The 16,644-nt window shown below is 37.9% G+C and overlaps 1 protein-coding gene across 4 annotated transcripts in view; it reads left to right on the plus strand.

Moving 5' to 3' along the window:
• The first annotated feature begins 615 nt into the window (after positions 1–615).
• Positions 616–16,644, plus strand: part of RFC1 (replication factor C subunit 1) — a 42,594-nt gene continuing 26,565 nt past the window's right edge. For 2 of the 4 annotated variants that reach the window (XR_014317469.1, XM_082760162.1), the window contains exons 1-4: positions 616–724; positions 6,230–6,358; positions 8,066–8,141; positions 10,289–10,408. Coding sequence is in view for 3 of the 4 variants with exons in the window: in XM_082760162.1 (XP_082616288.1) it covers positions 722–724; positions 6,230–6,358; positions 8,066–8,141; positions 10,289–10,408 (328 nt within the window). In the remaining variant the exon portion in view is untranslated. The remainder of the gene's footprint in view (positions 725–6,229; positions 6,359–8,065; positions 8,142–10,288; positions 10,409–16,644) is intronic. The other 2 variants (XM_082760163.1, XM_082760164.1) reach the window with 2 other exon arrangements.

Raw genomic sequence — 16,644 nt, forward strand, 5'->3', positions numbered from 1 at the left:
ATATAAGTGATAGCATGGGAAACATGGGAAATAGGACTATGAGACAAGTACAAACTGAACTTGGACTTTTTGCTGTTTTATGAGTGATTTTCTATATGAATGGCAGTATTTTAAATGTCAGAAATTCTGCTTGTCCTCTTTTTTTTTTTCTTTTTTCTTTTTTTTTTTTTTCTTGCAAGGTTGGCAATGATTTTGAGATTAGGTTGGGGGTGAACTTAAACATCAAATACTGAGAGGGGATCTAATTAGAGCAGTAATTCGCAAGCAGAGAAGAAAATGGAAGAAACCATGCACCATTTCACTGGAAATGGATGCGAAGAGGCGGCTGGGTGTGCCGGGCCTGTAACTTGTGCTTCTCACAAGACTCCCTCCCAGCAAGGCCTGGGGCTTCCCTGGGGCTGTAAGGAGGTGGTGGCGTCCCCGTCCCTGGGGGCGTTCAAGGCGAGGCTGCGCGCGGTGCTTGTGGACACGGTGCGGGGTGACCCTGCTGGCGGGGGGCGGCTGCGCCACACGACCTCGGAGCCCCCCCCCCGCCCCCAGCCCTAACGGCCCCGGGCCGGCCTCCGCCCCGCCCCTCGCGCCTGTGACGACAGCGGCGCGCGCCGCGGTGGCGGGAGTTGGCGCGAAGCTTGGCGGGGTTCCGGGGTGCGGGGGGGGCGGCGGCGGCGGCGGCCATGGAGGCGGAGGCGTCCCGCTGAGGAGGCAGCGCGCCGCCAGCAGCATGGTGAGGCGGGCCGGGGGCTGACCGGCCATGGCCGCGGCCACGGGCACGGCCCGGCCCGGCCCGGCGCCGGTTGGGTTTGGGTGCGGGAGCGTTGCGCAGATGGCGCGCGGCGGCCGGTGGGCGCCTGCCCGGGCGCGCGCGGCTGCAGCCGTTGCGGCCGTTGGAGCCGTTGGCACGCGCCGTCCCCCCCCCCCCTCTCCTGAGGGGAGCAGCTCGTCCCCGGGTGTCCGTGGCCGTCCTGCTGCCCCCATCCCAAAACATGGAGGGGAAGCGAGGCGCAGGCCGTGCGCTCAGCCCCGGGGGGAGGCAGCTGCCCCTGCTGCAGCCCCGGCCCCGCTCAGTCAGCGGACAGGGCAGTGGTTGTGCAGAAAGGGGGCAGAAATAACTTGGAGGTTGGAACTCGATGATAAACAGCGGAGGGTGCAGCCCTGCACAGGGCGTGGAGGGATTGTAAAATATAAACTTCTGTGTGCGTGTCTGCTTTCCAAAACGTGCGTGCTTTGCACAGTGCTGCTCACGAACGCGGCCATTACAGGATGGTATCCCCCTCGTCGCCTCTCACTCTGACACGTTTGCCTCTGCTCTGGTGGAGTCTGTGCAGATGTGGTGCTGCCTTACCGAAAAATGCAGTTCAAAGCCAGTTTACTTTACCTTTGGTTTTGGCCCCTACACAAAGAGTTTAACTTATTATAAACATCGCACACTCAACGTTCAGCCATGATGGGCAGGACCATATCAGCCTGCCAGCACTAAGAGTCCTAAAGCTAACAAGCGGTGGTATTTTAGTCATCAGCCACAAACCACCCAAGTTCTGTGGGAGGGTGAGGCATTTGCTGACTCCCCTGCTCCCCTGCCAACACCTTGTTAGAGAACAGCTTGCTGGAAGACTTGTTTCCTCCTTCCTGACCCCCGGGTATAAAGGCACCCTCTCCCTGTGCAGTATCTTTTTGGATGTTAACCATCTCTCAATGTCTGGCACTTTCCTAGAAGAGAGGAAGGTAGCAATCATTTTGGAAACGTATGAGTTGCCTCAGTCCATTCCCCCTTTTTTTTAATTAGTGCTGAAAAGAGGCAGCACAACTATCACTGCTGCTGCTGTGGAGACAGAGGCAAAAATACAGAGATGGCAGTAGCCTCGTCCCCAGCTTGGTGACGTGCAGTGACAGCCCAGGCTTCCTGGGATTTACTATCGGACTCTTTAAAACAGGCTTTTTTCATGTACTGCCAAACACAAGTGGCCTTTGTCGGGTTGGTTCTGCAGCATCTTCTCAGCTGTGCTGAGCGGATGCGTGCGGAATTACACAACAAACTGATCTGTGTTTGAGTGGATTTATTTTTTACCCAGATTAGTTGCGTGACCCAGTTCCCATGCAAAGATCTATACTGGTACAGCTGAGGGGAACGAGTGACTGGGAGCAGGGGCTCCTTGAGCTGCCTTTAGCTGAGAAAAGCAGTCATATGGAGGGCTCTAGCATCAGCTGGAATGTACTCAGAACTGTGATACTGCTCTGAAAATACTGCATGGTACCTGTGCTTCAGCAGCGTGGTTTAGTGGGAGGTGTCCCTGCCCATAGAACTAGGTGATCTTTAAGGTCCCTTCCAACCCAAACCATTCTCTGATTCAGTTACTACTCTTATCTTTAATTTAGTATGATTAAACAAGCAGGTATTACTTGTTTAACTCAAGTGATACTGCAAATTTGATTTCAGCCAGAGCAATTTTTCTGGATGTGCCAGGTATCAGAGGTGGTATTTGCACAAAACTTGTACTGAAATATGAAATAGGCAGACAGTAAATACATCCGAATGACTCTTTAGATGGAAGGCTCTTACAGACACCCTTTGGAGTAGCTGAAGTTGTGCTACTTCCTATAGAGCTAGGTAGGTTGATAAAATTCAATTTTCTATCTCATAGTGTAGTTTTGAGATGCAAACTTAGTTATGGTATTTTGGAAAATATTCTGCTTTACTGGACACTTGTCTTCTAAAAACACTGCCTATTATGGTTAATGGGTTTTACGGTCTTCAGATTGTTCCATCATCTAGGTGTTGGTCTTGGGTCTAAGGTGCTTTTGAAATGCAGGAAAAAAATGTGACTGAAAGCCAATATGGAATGCTTATGACTTTTATAAACCATTTTTTTTTTTAATTAGGTACTTACTGAAGTCTGAAAGGTCACCCTGACAAGCTCTTTGAGCCTTTCTACTACCTAACAAATAGGTTTCATTCTACTAGCCTTATTTCTCCTCAGTAAAACTGATGTATAACAATCTTCCAAGAGAAAACTTGCAGCCTACCACGATTAATTTCTGTTGTCTACTGTTACTGCATAAGATTGAGGATTTGAAACAATAGTCAGAGCTGGCAAGACCTAGCCTGCATAGCCGTTACTGAGGTCATACCGCTGTGCAGATAGCTTGGCAGGAAGCAGTGCACCTGAACACAGCTTTTCAGGCTGTTCAGACGCTATGCATGAGCTCCCTCCCTAATTTAGTGAGAGTGATCAGAAATAGCGCCTTATCTGGGGCTGTGGCTAGGTCTCTGCGACATTTGGTGTCAAAATGTGGATCGGAATCCCTGATTCATTAGCCATGGTTTAAAAGATGCCTCTAAACTGAAGTGCTTGGTAGTAATTTCATCATGTTTATTTTCAGATCTGACTGGTACAGACCAGAGTAAAAAACTCTTGACCCTCCCTCTTACTTGGGTACAACTGCTCAAAGTTACACTTAGCGTTGCTGTTACTGGAGCTTCTGTGAGGAGCCAGACCAATACAGCCCCAGCTCTTTAATTCCAGTCCCATGGGCAAAGGGGATCGCCTGGGACAGCCACGCTGGTGTATGTGTCTCCACAGATACATACATTGCTTCGTTTCTGCAATTGGTTGTGCAATTAATTGATTATTCATCTGGAATCACTTAATAAATAGCACAAAAAAATCTTTTTTTTTTGAATCTCACATAAAAGCATCTGTGAAAGATAACTTTCATGTTGTACTGTGACGTACTTGTCTCCCAAGCAATTCTGAATTCACAATCTGTTACCATCCAGCAGTGTCTAACAAGGTTACCTTTTCTTCTGAAGAGTAGGCTGGCCGAAGAAGATTGGAGAATATATAACTCTGAAGATTGAAGAAGATTGTCCATAGTTGCTGAATTTCCTTTGTAGCTCAGGGCTGTGTAGTTTAGTCACTCCTAAGTAGATTGTCACCAGAGGAAATGAAAATTTATTACCCATACAGAATCTTTTACTCAAAAATGGTGGTTTCTGTGCTGTTATATTTACAGTATTTTTGAAAAAAACAACAATAACTAAACACAAACACATAACGATAAAAAAAGTGTTGCAATTTCTTGAGAACTGGGGTGTAATTTGCAGCAAGAGAATAGACTCTGCAGTGTTAGCACAGGGAGGCGATTGTGGAGTCTAGATGCTGTATCACAACAGTATTTTCAAGGAATAAGTAGCACTTTGACGGTGATTTCTTGGTGGTTAGAAGATACTGTTTGAGTAAAACAAAAAAACAATGAGATCTGATGAGGCAGAAAAGAATAATCTACATGGTATAATTTGGGCTTCAGCAGTTGAGGAACTGGGATTAAAATAATGGAAGTAGCTGGGTCTTTGGCCAATTGACAGGGCAATTTCATATATTTTTTTTATTAAATCTGTGTTTCATAACCCAAGATACAGTGCTATATAACCCAAGATTTCAGTGCATAAAATAAAAATCTACTATTACTGCATATAATGCTAGCAGAGCAGCTCACTTACTAGCTCAGAGATTTTAGTTAAATGACTGGAATGAATAGTTACTGTTGATTTAAAATTAATTGTTCTCCAAATATTTTAAGCTTAAAGTAACATTATCATAAAAAAAAATGGAAATAAAACTATTTTAAGATCAGTTTAATTTGCAGTGTTGCAGTAAGTATTTAAATTATGTTACTATGTAAAAGATCTAATGAGAATTGTTGCCTGTGTAACCTTATGACTAGGAAGTCAGTAATGATGATTGAGTGATCTAGTCCATGAGTCTATTTTGTAACTTTTTACATAGGTGCTTTCGTCAGACATTTTGAATACAGGTATCTGCAGTTACAATTTCAGAGATGTATAATGCTGTGTTTATTTTGTAGGAGTACATGTAAAATAGCTAAGTGATGAAAATTTATACCTCCAGGCATGAATTTCATAGACAGAAGCGTGTGTAGTCTTACTGCTTCTCAGTCTGCCAGTTTTCAGTTGCTGAATCAATAAGATTTTATGCAGGTAAAATGTAAACAGACCATTTTTTTCCCAGGAAATAATACTTCTGAGTCTAGAATATTGTTTTAAGCTAAATATACTAAATAAATTAATGTGTCCCATACTTTGTTCATGCTTTCAAGTCATGTATTCCATCGGTTTTAACCCTATAAGCTTTGATAATCCAAATCCAAACCATTACAGGCCTGATAAGAGAAAAGGAGCCTGATACACACATAATCATCAGTCATGGTGTTATGGAGATTTTAAATAACATTTTCTTAACAATTTACTGCTTTACCCCTAGATCCTATAAGGAAGCACGACCTCCCTGTGTGATAGCTCTCACTCTGATGGGGAGTAGCTGCCAGCTGGGTAGAGTATGGCCCTGAGCCACTCCCCTTACCTGCCATGTATTTAGGCCATACCAGATACTTTCAGTCTTTCTTTACAATGGCAGCTACCCCTGGAGGTAGTGGTACTACAAAGGTACCATTTTTGTATCTGTTTTTTAATGGAACTGTAATGTGAGGTTTTTAAACAGATAACAGATTGGTGTTTGTGTGTAGGCTAGTGCATGATGTAATTGAAGCTTCAGGTACTAATCTTACTTATTTAGGAAGTTTTTTATAGTTGTACTCTGGTAAGATAAAATAAAATTAAAAAACTGACATTTCTGGAGCTCTTTGTATTATATTCTTAATGTATTTTTTCTCAATTTATTTCTTGTTAGCTAAGTCTAGTGAGACCAGATGTACTGACCTAAATTTATCAAAAGCTGGAGGATACAGTGTGTCCAACTAATTGACTGCTTTCTAGATCTTGGTGCTTTTTTCTGCTTTACATTGTATGCTGCTTCCTACCTGAGTTGGTCAATTCAACAATAAAAATGCTTTGGGCTAGGTTTGTGATAACTAATTAAGAAAAAAAATCTAGTTAGACATCTGTTTAAAGTTACTTTATGCCATTGCTAATGGAAGTTTTCAATTGTGTATTGCTGAAGAATTTGGTAGAAAGGGAAAACAAACTTTTTTTGTGATTCAGACACAGGAGAAAGGTTGTGCAGTGCCTGAGCAGCTGTTCTTGACAAGTTGGTATTCGTTTTCTTAATTTTAAACAAAACTTGTGGATCAACAAATGTTGTAACAGGAGTTGCTGAGAGAGTATCTTTCTTTTAAATGCACCGCTGTTTTGCGGTGAAACTTCTAAGAGTTAGTTGTATTTAAAAACTTAATGAAGTAATTTTCTTTTTAATAGGATATCCGGAAATTCTTTGGCGTTGTACCCCCTGGGAAGCGACAAGAATGCGAGAATGTGAAAAAGAGTGACAAAATAAAAAATGGGGAAGGAGACTCGAGTGGGAAAAAGAGGGGAAAAGAGACTAAGGTTAGTTTTTTGCTTTTCTTATTTGTAAAGTGCTTGGTTTCTCTGATATGCAGTTGTTTGTATCTTGTTTTTAAAGTCACGATTCTTCTCAGGTACTTAAAAAACAATATGCTATGTCAGTTTTTTATTGGTATGGCTATAAACTGTCACTTAATGCTTGCTTCTAGCAGCAAAACTTTGTAGGTGATGAAGAGAATGACTGATCTTCAAAATATCTGGGTTGTAGGAAAAAGGAAAGGTAGGTAGAAGCTAAACTGGTTACGTGCTAATATAGGAACAATCTGATGCATTTGAAGTTATCTTAGCTATGGTCCATAGTTCTCTAAGCAGCTCTTTTATTTTTTGATTAAGATTGATGCTTATGCACAGTAGATATATCACGAAGTCAGGTAAATGTCTGTGGGAAGGTGCTCTCTTTTTTTTTTTTTTTTTAATGTCTGTGAGAGAGGCATTAACATTACCTTTCTTGGAGGGGGCACTTATGCAAACTTGTTGCAAAGACCAAATATTGTAAAATGACAAGTTAAATGAGGAAATGAGAATGGGCTCTAGATTCACTGTACTTTTCATGTTAGTCACCTGAACTGTTATAAAACAGAAAGGAGTGGTTATAGAGGGCTTTAAAATCACTTAGAGGGAGGAAAGATTGCTAATAGGATTGTTTAATCTGAAGTATCTAAATTAAGAAGTAAGGTGGTGTTCTAAAAAATAAAGAAGTATAGCGTGTGTGCATGTAATTTCAGTGTTTCAATGTCAATATAGAGGACCTTTCAATGGAATGGAAAGACATAGCAATTACACGGTGATCTATTATTTTTACTTTGCACTTTTCCAATTATATCAAGAATTTAACAAGCTTCAGGTTAGAATTGGATGCAAATTATGAAGCATATACAGTTATGTTTATCTAGGATTAAATATTTCAAAGCATTGACAGCCGTGACTACCAAAACAGCATGACCAATATATATATATTTTTTTTTTTACTTTGCCAAGCACAAACCTTCCTTTCTGTGCAGCTTGTGATTTTTCAAAATACCTAAAACTATTTTTTTTAAATAATAAAAATAAATCCCTAAGATGGATTAATAGCAACTACTGTCAGATAAAACATGTTTGTCCACTGTGACAATTGGTGCAGTGTGTTTGGTAGTTGCACTGTGTAACCTGTGAGAGAAGGTGCAAGCAACTAGGACGCTGAATAGGAAGTCAGTCTAGCTTCAACTGTTGTGTATGGTGCTTTTTTTCCCCCTTCTCTTTTTCAATCAGCTATTACCCTGAAGTTTTGTCAAATTCTGGTTGTTATGGCTGAGCTGTATCCAGAATAGAACCAAGAGTGTACTGGCTGAATTCCTTAGAAGTAACATATTGACCTGTACTACCTTTGTTTCTGGTGGGACTGTGCAATTTCTCTTTTGTATTAAGACTCGGAACTGTTTGAAAATCTGTTTGATTTACTTTAATTGGCGTTAAACCTGATTTCAAAATAATCTACTGTTTACTTTGATCACATTGAGCTTTGCTAGTGAAGTTTGTTCATTGTTTCTTCTCCCTGGCACCACTTATCCCATCTGTGAGTTAGAAAAAGGCTGCTCATAAGTGTAATAAAATAATTTCTACTAGGATTTGTTTGAAACTTATAAATTTAACTGAGTAAAAGTTGGAAGGACTCATTTACTGGTTGAACTAATGGACTGTTACTCTTAGGTGAAGAATTCACCCAGTGAAGATGTTCCCAAACAAAAGCAGACAAACAAGAAAAAAAGAATAATCTATGATTCAGGTAATGTTCACAGTGGTTTCAGAATGTTCCTTTGTGTCTTTGCATAAATGTTCAAGGTGGATTAGGTAAATTTTACATCTGAAAGAAAGCCATGCTTGATTTATTTGTTGTTGTCTTTGGTAAATACAGTTAAAAACACTTTATATGCTACTCTTCTAGGAGAGGAGGAGATCTTTGAATGCACTGGTGACTTTTATTACTTCATAGTAATTATTGTTGGATAGTTAAAATGGTTCTTAATAGTGCAGTGTGCGCCATATGCGTAATATACAGTGCACACTATATACCAGATAACAGTTACTTTTTTAAACAGAAGCTTTGTTAAAAGTTAAATAAAAACTAGTCCAGACAGCCAATTCTATCAAAATTCCAAAACATTTTTGATTACAAAGATGTATATAAAATGTGAAGAGTTTTAGGGTTGCAGCTGTGTTAGGGATAAATAACATCAACTTTGGGAGGATGATTGTGTACTGTACTGTCACAATTACAGAGAATGCATGAGCAGCATAATATAGGAGACTATTTTAAAAGAGTAACATTTCGATATGTGCCTTTCTCTATTAGAAACCTTGTAAATGTTAATACTATAGTTGTAAATTCACCATGTGGAACACCCAGAATATTGTTTAGAGCATATATCAAACGTTCTAAAACACTGTTTGGAATATAATACTAAGGAAAACACTTTTTATAGTGCTTGTATTTAAAAAACAAACAAACAAACAAAAAGACCACTTACCTGTCAAGTTAGTTAAAATAATCTAGGCATTTGAAGCTTTTAAATTATTCTCAGTTGTTAGGTGATTTAGTTTTTCTTTGCTTGGATTCTAAGTTTTGAATAGCTGTGAAGCTGAAAAGATAGCAGGAGTTTGTACAATTCTTGACTTCTGCTGAAGCCTTTAGCTTGAATTTTTAGTGACTTAATAGAAGATTGCTTCTTTTCTATAAGAAAAAGAATGACAGACATCTGTCAGATTGATGCTATTATAAACAGGAGAAATTGTTCAAATCTTCAGATAAACTGTTTTTAAAACAGTTCATTTTGCTATGGGGAATTGTAGGAGAAATATTTCTGCATTTAGAGCTGGAGTACAAAAGTAATAGATAATTCAACTGCTACCTTTGAAATATGTGTACACCTTCACTTTAGTGCTGTTATCGTCTGGAGATTTTGTTACTTCTAGCCCATTAGCAGTTGGAAAAGAAAAAGAGAAATGCTGCTCTAAGTAGATAATGATGGAGAAGCCCTTTAGGGACTGAAGTCAACTGATGACATATATAAATATATATGTGTATAAATTTTGTATTGTATATTGTAATTACAATATATATTAGGGTTTAGCATTGAAAAAGGTAGACACTGAAGAATAGCCATCCGTTAAACATGGTATTTTTCTCAGCTTCTTCAGCTAGTCCTGCATACTCATTTGGATGTTGGCATATATAATCTTCAGGGAGATAAGTTTGTCCTCTTGACAGCTTTTGGGATGTAGAGAATGTTGAGGAGAGTGGCAGTCTACCAGTGTTCTCCTGAAAAATCAGGGAGTAGAACCTCAATGATACACTCCCCCCATGGCAGCAGGGTTGGAATTCGATGATCTTTAAGGTCCCTTTCAACCCAAACCATTCAATGATTCTGCTCTAGCCTGATGTTAGCTTTTGCAATAGATGTTGTGGAATACACCAACATAATATACTGCCATATAAATTTAATCACGCTAATGAATCTGTATTGAAAGTTTGTTGTTGTGGGTGTGGGTTTTTTTTCTTTTTAAAATAATCTGATGTGGTAATCTGCTAATTGTACAAATTTTTGGAAAGGCTTTTGCATAGATGTAGCAGTTCTTAAACGTGTAACTGTATTTCATTTTACTTAAAACAAACAAACAAAAAACCCAACAAAACTACTGGCTAGACTGAGTTCTCTACAAATTTTGATTTAGCGATGTACATGCTAGAATAAATGATGGCTTGAATATTAGCTGATGGAGAAAAATGAAGCTGTGCTTTGACCTTCTACATAATATTTTTTTTTTTCTCAGCTGATTGTATGTAAACACGTTAACTGATGTTATAAGATTTGTTACTTAAAGTATGTATTGTATGTGGAGGAAATCTACATTTGTGTTGTGGTCAAAATACAGATTCAGAAGAGGAGGTGCAGTCAGTGAAAAAGTCCAAGAAGCCATCAGAGAAAAAAGCAGCCACTTCAAAACTTGGTAAAGTTCTAAAGCAGCATCCTGTTGTTTATGTTTCAGAGACAGGTAATGGAAGTGCGTCATATGTTCAGCTGTAGTGGGGTGGATTGTGTTACGGATGGGATGCATTGTTTGACTGATGTACTTTTAAATACATCTGTAAGACCTAATATGGAGGACAAAATTAGATTCTCCCTAAGCTAAAGCACTTTAGAAGTTAGCCTCCAATATTGTAAAGAGCAGGGTAAAACTGAGGTGATGCTGGGTAGTGGCTTAGTTGATTTAATTAGGCATATAACTTCTCTGTTTGAGTATTTCATAGATCTAGGGGAAGCAGTTAAGTACAGGATATCTTTTTAATATAATTAAGCTACTCACTAGCACATCTTGTGAAGTGGTTACCATATGTAGGTCTGAAAACCTGGATTTTTTTTAACTTGGTATATGATTTTTCCATATCTTTAACCTTTGCCTTTAACCAATATATTGGTGACCGAAAAAAAATAAATCTTTTTTTTTGTGTTTTATTCCCTTAACAACATAAGACTTTTTTAACATTATTTGCCTATTAGCCTTTTAGGAAGAACAGTAATTGGGAGAAACAACGGTAATGAACTTGTATGTACCATACTTTTCAGTCTTGCATTTCAGCTTCCTAAATTATGATTTTTGCTTTTTGTGGAAAGGAGTGGATATAATTAATCATTCTTGATCATTTTTGGGTCTTCTGTAGTCTTATGAAAAGAATTATGAAAGTGATTAACTGCTGTATTCTAAGCAGTTTTGCCTAGAATTAGTCTCGTCTTTAGAAGCCGTGTAGTTCAACCAAAACCACAATCTTAATTCAAGCCATAAACACACTTCAATGGAACAGATGAGATCAAATTCTATCAGTTTGAATATTATTGTGCATTAATTTGTTGTGGTGATTATTTGCATGGTTGTTCTTAGTATCACTTTTCACTGTTGCTTTTTGTGCAATCCCTTATATGTGTGCTCTTGAGGAGAATCTTGTTAGATTGCAAACTTGAAGGAGACAGTCATCTGCTGTTAAGGAAGATTTATCCTGCAGAATCCTCATTGAAGAGGTTTCCAAAACAAAGTACTGATAGTGATTTTTTTTTTCCTTCAGGTTTTCCTGGTTCTATCATGAAGCAGTTTTGCTTATAATTTTTTACTTCATATCATGCATTTTCCTCTATTAAATTGGAGATGTTATGAAAAGTTTTATTGGTATTAGTACTGGTTGACCAGTAAACATCAGTTTATGCAGACTTGTGTCTCACGTGTGAATTGAGCATTTTTAGGTTAACACTATATGCAGGCAGAAAGAATTCACTTAACTAAGATTCTGACAGTGGGATGAATTTTATTCATGGCTTACTGAATAGCATAGATTGGAAACATCTCAAATTTGACTTAAGTTCACTTTATAAGATAGAAAACAGTGTTCTGCTTTTTTGTTTCGCTGTTTTGAGCTGAGAGCTACCCGAGTAAAATGTTGTCTTGTTAGGTTTGTTCTTTTCAGACAGATTTGCTTTTAAAAAATTATAATTTATTATATTTTTGTTTTTTTTTTTTGAACTGGGTCTATTGTAACTTCATGTTAATGTGTTGTATTGCAGATAAACTTAGGTATTGTGATACCAAACACCAGTTACTGTACTCAGCCTGTGTAACACCAGCTGTAGAATCTCCTCAGAGTTGCCCACTGGGTGGGCACATTTTGGTCACAGAGATGTTTCTTACATTTGTGATGCATCTGTCCACTTCTTACTGCTTTACTTTACTTTCTTACTTTATCCAGACTGAGTTTAGCTGAGGCTTTAACTATCAGGTCTTACATATTTGTCTCATAGTGTAGTTCTTTACTAGCTGCAGTACTTGGCTGGTATATATTCTTAGAAACTGTGATCAGATTTAAGGCCTATGCAGACATGAAACTAAACCTTGTATAAAACAAGTTTCTATAAGTGTTTGATTGCCAATTCTTCTGTTATCACTCTGAGTTTTAGAACACGTAACTTGGAAAATCGGACACTGTCCCTGGGTTTGGTATCTCTTTTAGTAAGAGAATTGCTGAATGTAAACATTGCCTCCCTAATCCTTCCTTTCATTTTTAAAACAAAAAAAGTACTGTTTGCTGCTGTGACCAATTAGAGGCATGACTCAGCTGGCTTCCTCCCCAGCCTTTTTGTTCCTCCAGGCTCTCTTCAGAATCATGGTTTCTAAGACGGATTGTAATGATTTTATTTGTCCTAGATATTTAACCTGGCACTTAACTGTAGCATGTCACATATTGGGATGAGCCCAATTTGCTAAACTATCCTGAACACTTTATCTATCTTATATGTCCACATCTGTTTCTCAGAACTTAATTTCTTCTAACAGTTTTGCCAACAACTCTTTCCTAATTAATTATAAATGATATTTAATAGCACTGACGCCAGACTAGATGAAAGATCAGATTCCTGAGGAATAAACGGTACCTATTTTAGCTTTATTATGCAATTCTAGGTGGTGTAATCAAGCTTTTCTTCATAAGGATACCATGGGAATGCTGGTCAAGGTTATTAGTAAAATCCCTGAAAACCACTGCTCAAGGTTACTGTTATCTAAAGTGTCTTAAGTACACACAACTGACTTACAGTCTGTGACTAAAACAATGTCTTTATGATCTTGAGATTTAACACTTGACTTTCGTTTATATTTAATCTGTATAAATTGTTTCTACAGCATAGTGGAGTTGGGGAGTGAGCGTGACACTACTATTAACTTGGGATAAACACATTTTATAAGAATAGGAATATAGATAAGATACTAATGACACTGTAGAAATCTGTCCTCTTCTTGTTTTTAGTGTTACGCAGCTGAAAACTGACATCAAGTATAGTGTTGTTGGACTTGCCCCAAAGTCAATATCATTCTCCAGGGCTACGTCCTCAGAAGCGTTTGGAAAAGTCTTTTGACATCTAGTAGTCAGTCAGACCTTGGTAGTCAATTGTTACAACCTATTTTTGAGTCTTGTTTGAAAACTTCTGTGATTACTTGAACTTTTTTCAGCTCTCCTGTGTGGCTTTGTGGGATACAGTTTTCTTGAAGATTGTTGTGCTAATTACTTTTTGGTTTGTTTAAGAGTGGATTCATTAGTTTGTAAAGTATGTGGTTTTTATACAAAAAAAGACAAAGTAAAGCAAGAGTAGTTTCTCTCCGTGGTTCTGTAAGAAATACTTTGTTATTGAAACATTTAATTTAAAGACTTACCTTTACTGATGTCCAGAGTAGAGGCTGTTTTAACAGGTAACAAGGGAAAAAGAAAAGCCTGCCTTGTGATAGAACAGTCTGTCAGGTTGGGAAAAATCCAAATGTTTGTTGTACTTGTTAAACAGTCAAACAAAGTGTTATTTTAATAAAGAATGGAACCTTGAGTTTTGTTTGTGGAAGATGACCTGCTGTTGTGATGCATTGAGCCTCATCTGGTTTCATCATAAGTGACTATTTGGCAGGAACTGGGACTTGAATTGCTTTTAGTGAACACTTGGTCTTTCATGTATGTTGTGTCACAGTGATTGTCTATGTAGGAATTGCCTTAACAGTCTGCATATTGCAAAATATAACTTCAAAAGAAATTGGCCTTGTTCTAGGTGGTAGGCTAACTTATTTATAAAGCTAGGAGAAGTGAAGGTGTTAGAAAGTGTGTAGGATTGTAGGTTATTGGAAAGTTGTTCCTTGAGGGTTTAGAATACAAGGCAGGAAGAATAGCTTCTGAATGTGCAGGCTGAATATCACCACTTACAATATAGAGAATATCAAAAGGAAAAATCAGGAAGAGTTGGATAAGTGCTAGTGACCAAAACAGCCCTCAAATCCAAAAACTGGTTCAAGTTAGCAGCAGATTGTCAGTGAATGAACACGTCTCGCATTGAACCATCTAATAGGGGTCATTGTCACTTTTACTTTCTGATCAATATTAGCATAGTTTATGCTTACAGAATCTGCTATGCTCGTGGAAAACAGCTCTTCATGCAGAAGCTTTCCTTTAAAATGCTTAATGAAAGGTCAGTTGAGAGTATGCAGTTGAACCTCGAGGGAGCTTGTCTTAAAATGCACTTTGAGGAAGGAGAGTTTTCAGTTCTGGCAGAAATGCTATGAAGAAGCAATGACTGGCGTTGCAGAGGGCAATGTTAGAGGGTACTTAAGAGCAAGCCCTATAGAAACTTAATTCATTAGGTGCCTAGGTGCTCTCTTTACTCCTGATAACTTGTCTCTGTGCCTCATTTCTCTTTGCATAAATTTAGGAATACCAGCAGTACATTGTAAGGATCCTGTAATAACTGCACTCAGAAGTCGTGAAAACATCATCTATTCAACCAATTCATGTCTATTTTCCTTTTCACCTCTAGCATGACTCATGAATCCAGTTGCAGATTAGGCAGGTTATTTTTCACTTAATAGAATACTTCAGATTGCAATGGTTTTAGACCTGTAAGTAAAAACAAATCGTTTTTCTTCAGGCTGTGTGTCATGTACGGGACAGCACACTTTTAAGCTAGAACCTAGGATCATAATACAGGTAGTATTTGGGAGTAAAATTTCATATATATGGACTCTTGCAGGTTATCTCTGTTTATAAAGTACCTATGCCATTTAAAAAAAAAACTTTTTTTTACTACATCACTGATTAGTACACTGTTACTGTAGGTGCTGAAGTGGCATGGATGCAGGTAACTTATTTGCAGGTACCTTTGCTTTTTATTTTCCACTTTGAGCGGTTATGGTACGGAGTTTACTTTTTTTTTTTTGGTATAGATATCACATGGCACACCTATCGTGTTAAAACTTTCCTTTGGATCTTCTGGTAGAACAATTTAATAGGGTTTTTTTTCAGTTTCTTTGTAGTGGATATGTATTTGTTGTTCCTTTGCAGCGATTATTAGTGTGCTGAGTGCTAATAAGGTTTTCTGGAGTTATGCTGTTAGGCATTAAAGTTGCAGTTTTTCTGTGGATAAAGTTATTTTTAAGGACTATTGTTTTTTAAAAAGGCAAACTAGCAGAATTCCTTTCAGAATTCATAGTATCTCTTAGAATGGGTGTACAGTTCTATGCTTTACTTATTCCCATTGGATTGGAATAAGTTCAACATGAAATCAGTTGAAATCAGAAAACAACCGAGCCTGTTTTATTCAGACTAGTAATAAAAGGGAACTTTCTTGACCTCAAATGCAGATCCTTTAAAAAAAAAAAAATTAAAAAATCCACATAGTTCTTAAGATGTAGTTATTGTTAAAAACAGTCTGGACTTGCAATTTAGAATAGAAGAACGCTTCTTACACAGTGACCTTTTACCTTTCCTAAGCTGTGATTTCACATGAAATAGGTTTTTAAAATAAAATTTTGATAACACTGTCATGTTTTTGAAGAAGCTTTCTAGTGAAAGCTTAGTTTTACGTTTAAAATATAGTATTATAGTTCAATTTTCTTATATTATCTTAAAAATCTCAGTATAAAGGTTTCTGATGACTTGTTCATTTTTGAGTTAAAGCCTTTGACATTTTTCTGAAAGCTCTTTTAAAGAGGAATGATGCTCTGTCATGACTGCGCTTATCAAGCAGCCAGTTAGAGATCTGCTCAACAGATCATGTGTAAAGACTTAAATCTCTGAAATAGTGCATCAGTAGCCCATTACATTTGCAAATAGATCTTTTTTTTCAAAACAAAACAAAACAAAAACATACAACTCTATCCACTTGAGTAACCCTCAACCAAAGTAAAAATACTGTATTTGTTGGTTTGTGTTCTCTGTTAAAACTGGTACCAGCATATGAGCTGCCTTGTTTTGCTTATTACTCATAAGTTGCCTGAAGCTTTTTCTATAGTTCATATTGACTGCCCTATTTTAAATAAATTAACTTAAATATGAATGTAATGTTTTGATGTCACTTAACAAGTTCATTTTTCAGAGTAGGGGCTTGTCAATAGTGGCTTCAGAATGGCGGCTTTATTAGTACCTTTATTAGCTGCAGATATTGCTGCTTTGCTCTGACTATTCCTTTCTTCTTGGTGGAGATGTCCCTTTTCTTCCTTTCAGGTATTTTTACTGAGCTACTTAAGTAGTGAGTTTGACTTTACTCAATTATTTTGCTGGATTAGTTTAAAAGTGTTTAGTGTTTTTTTGCTAGACTGTTTAATTTTGTCTAAAGTAGATCAGTCTGACCTGAGTGGCTAAGTATGTCGAGCTGCCCGAGCTGCATCTGGGAGAAAAATAAAAAATAATAATAATAAAAAAAAAAAATCAACAAACA

Source organism: Aythya marila (assembly GCF_965140915.1).
Source record: "Aythya marila genome assembly, chromosome: 4".
Lineage (NCBI taxonomy): Eukaryota > Metazoa > Chordata > Aves > Anseriformes > Anatidae > Aythya > Aythya marila.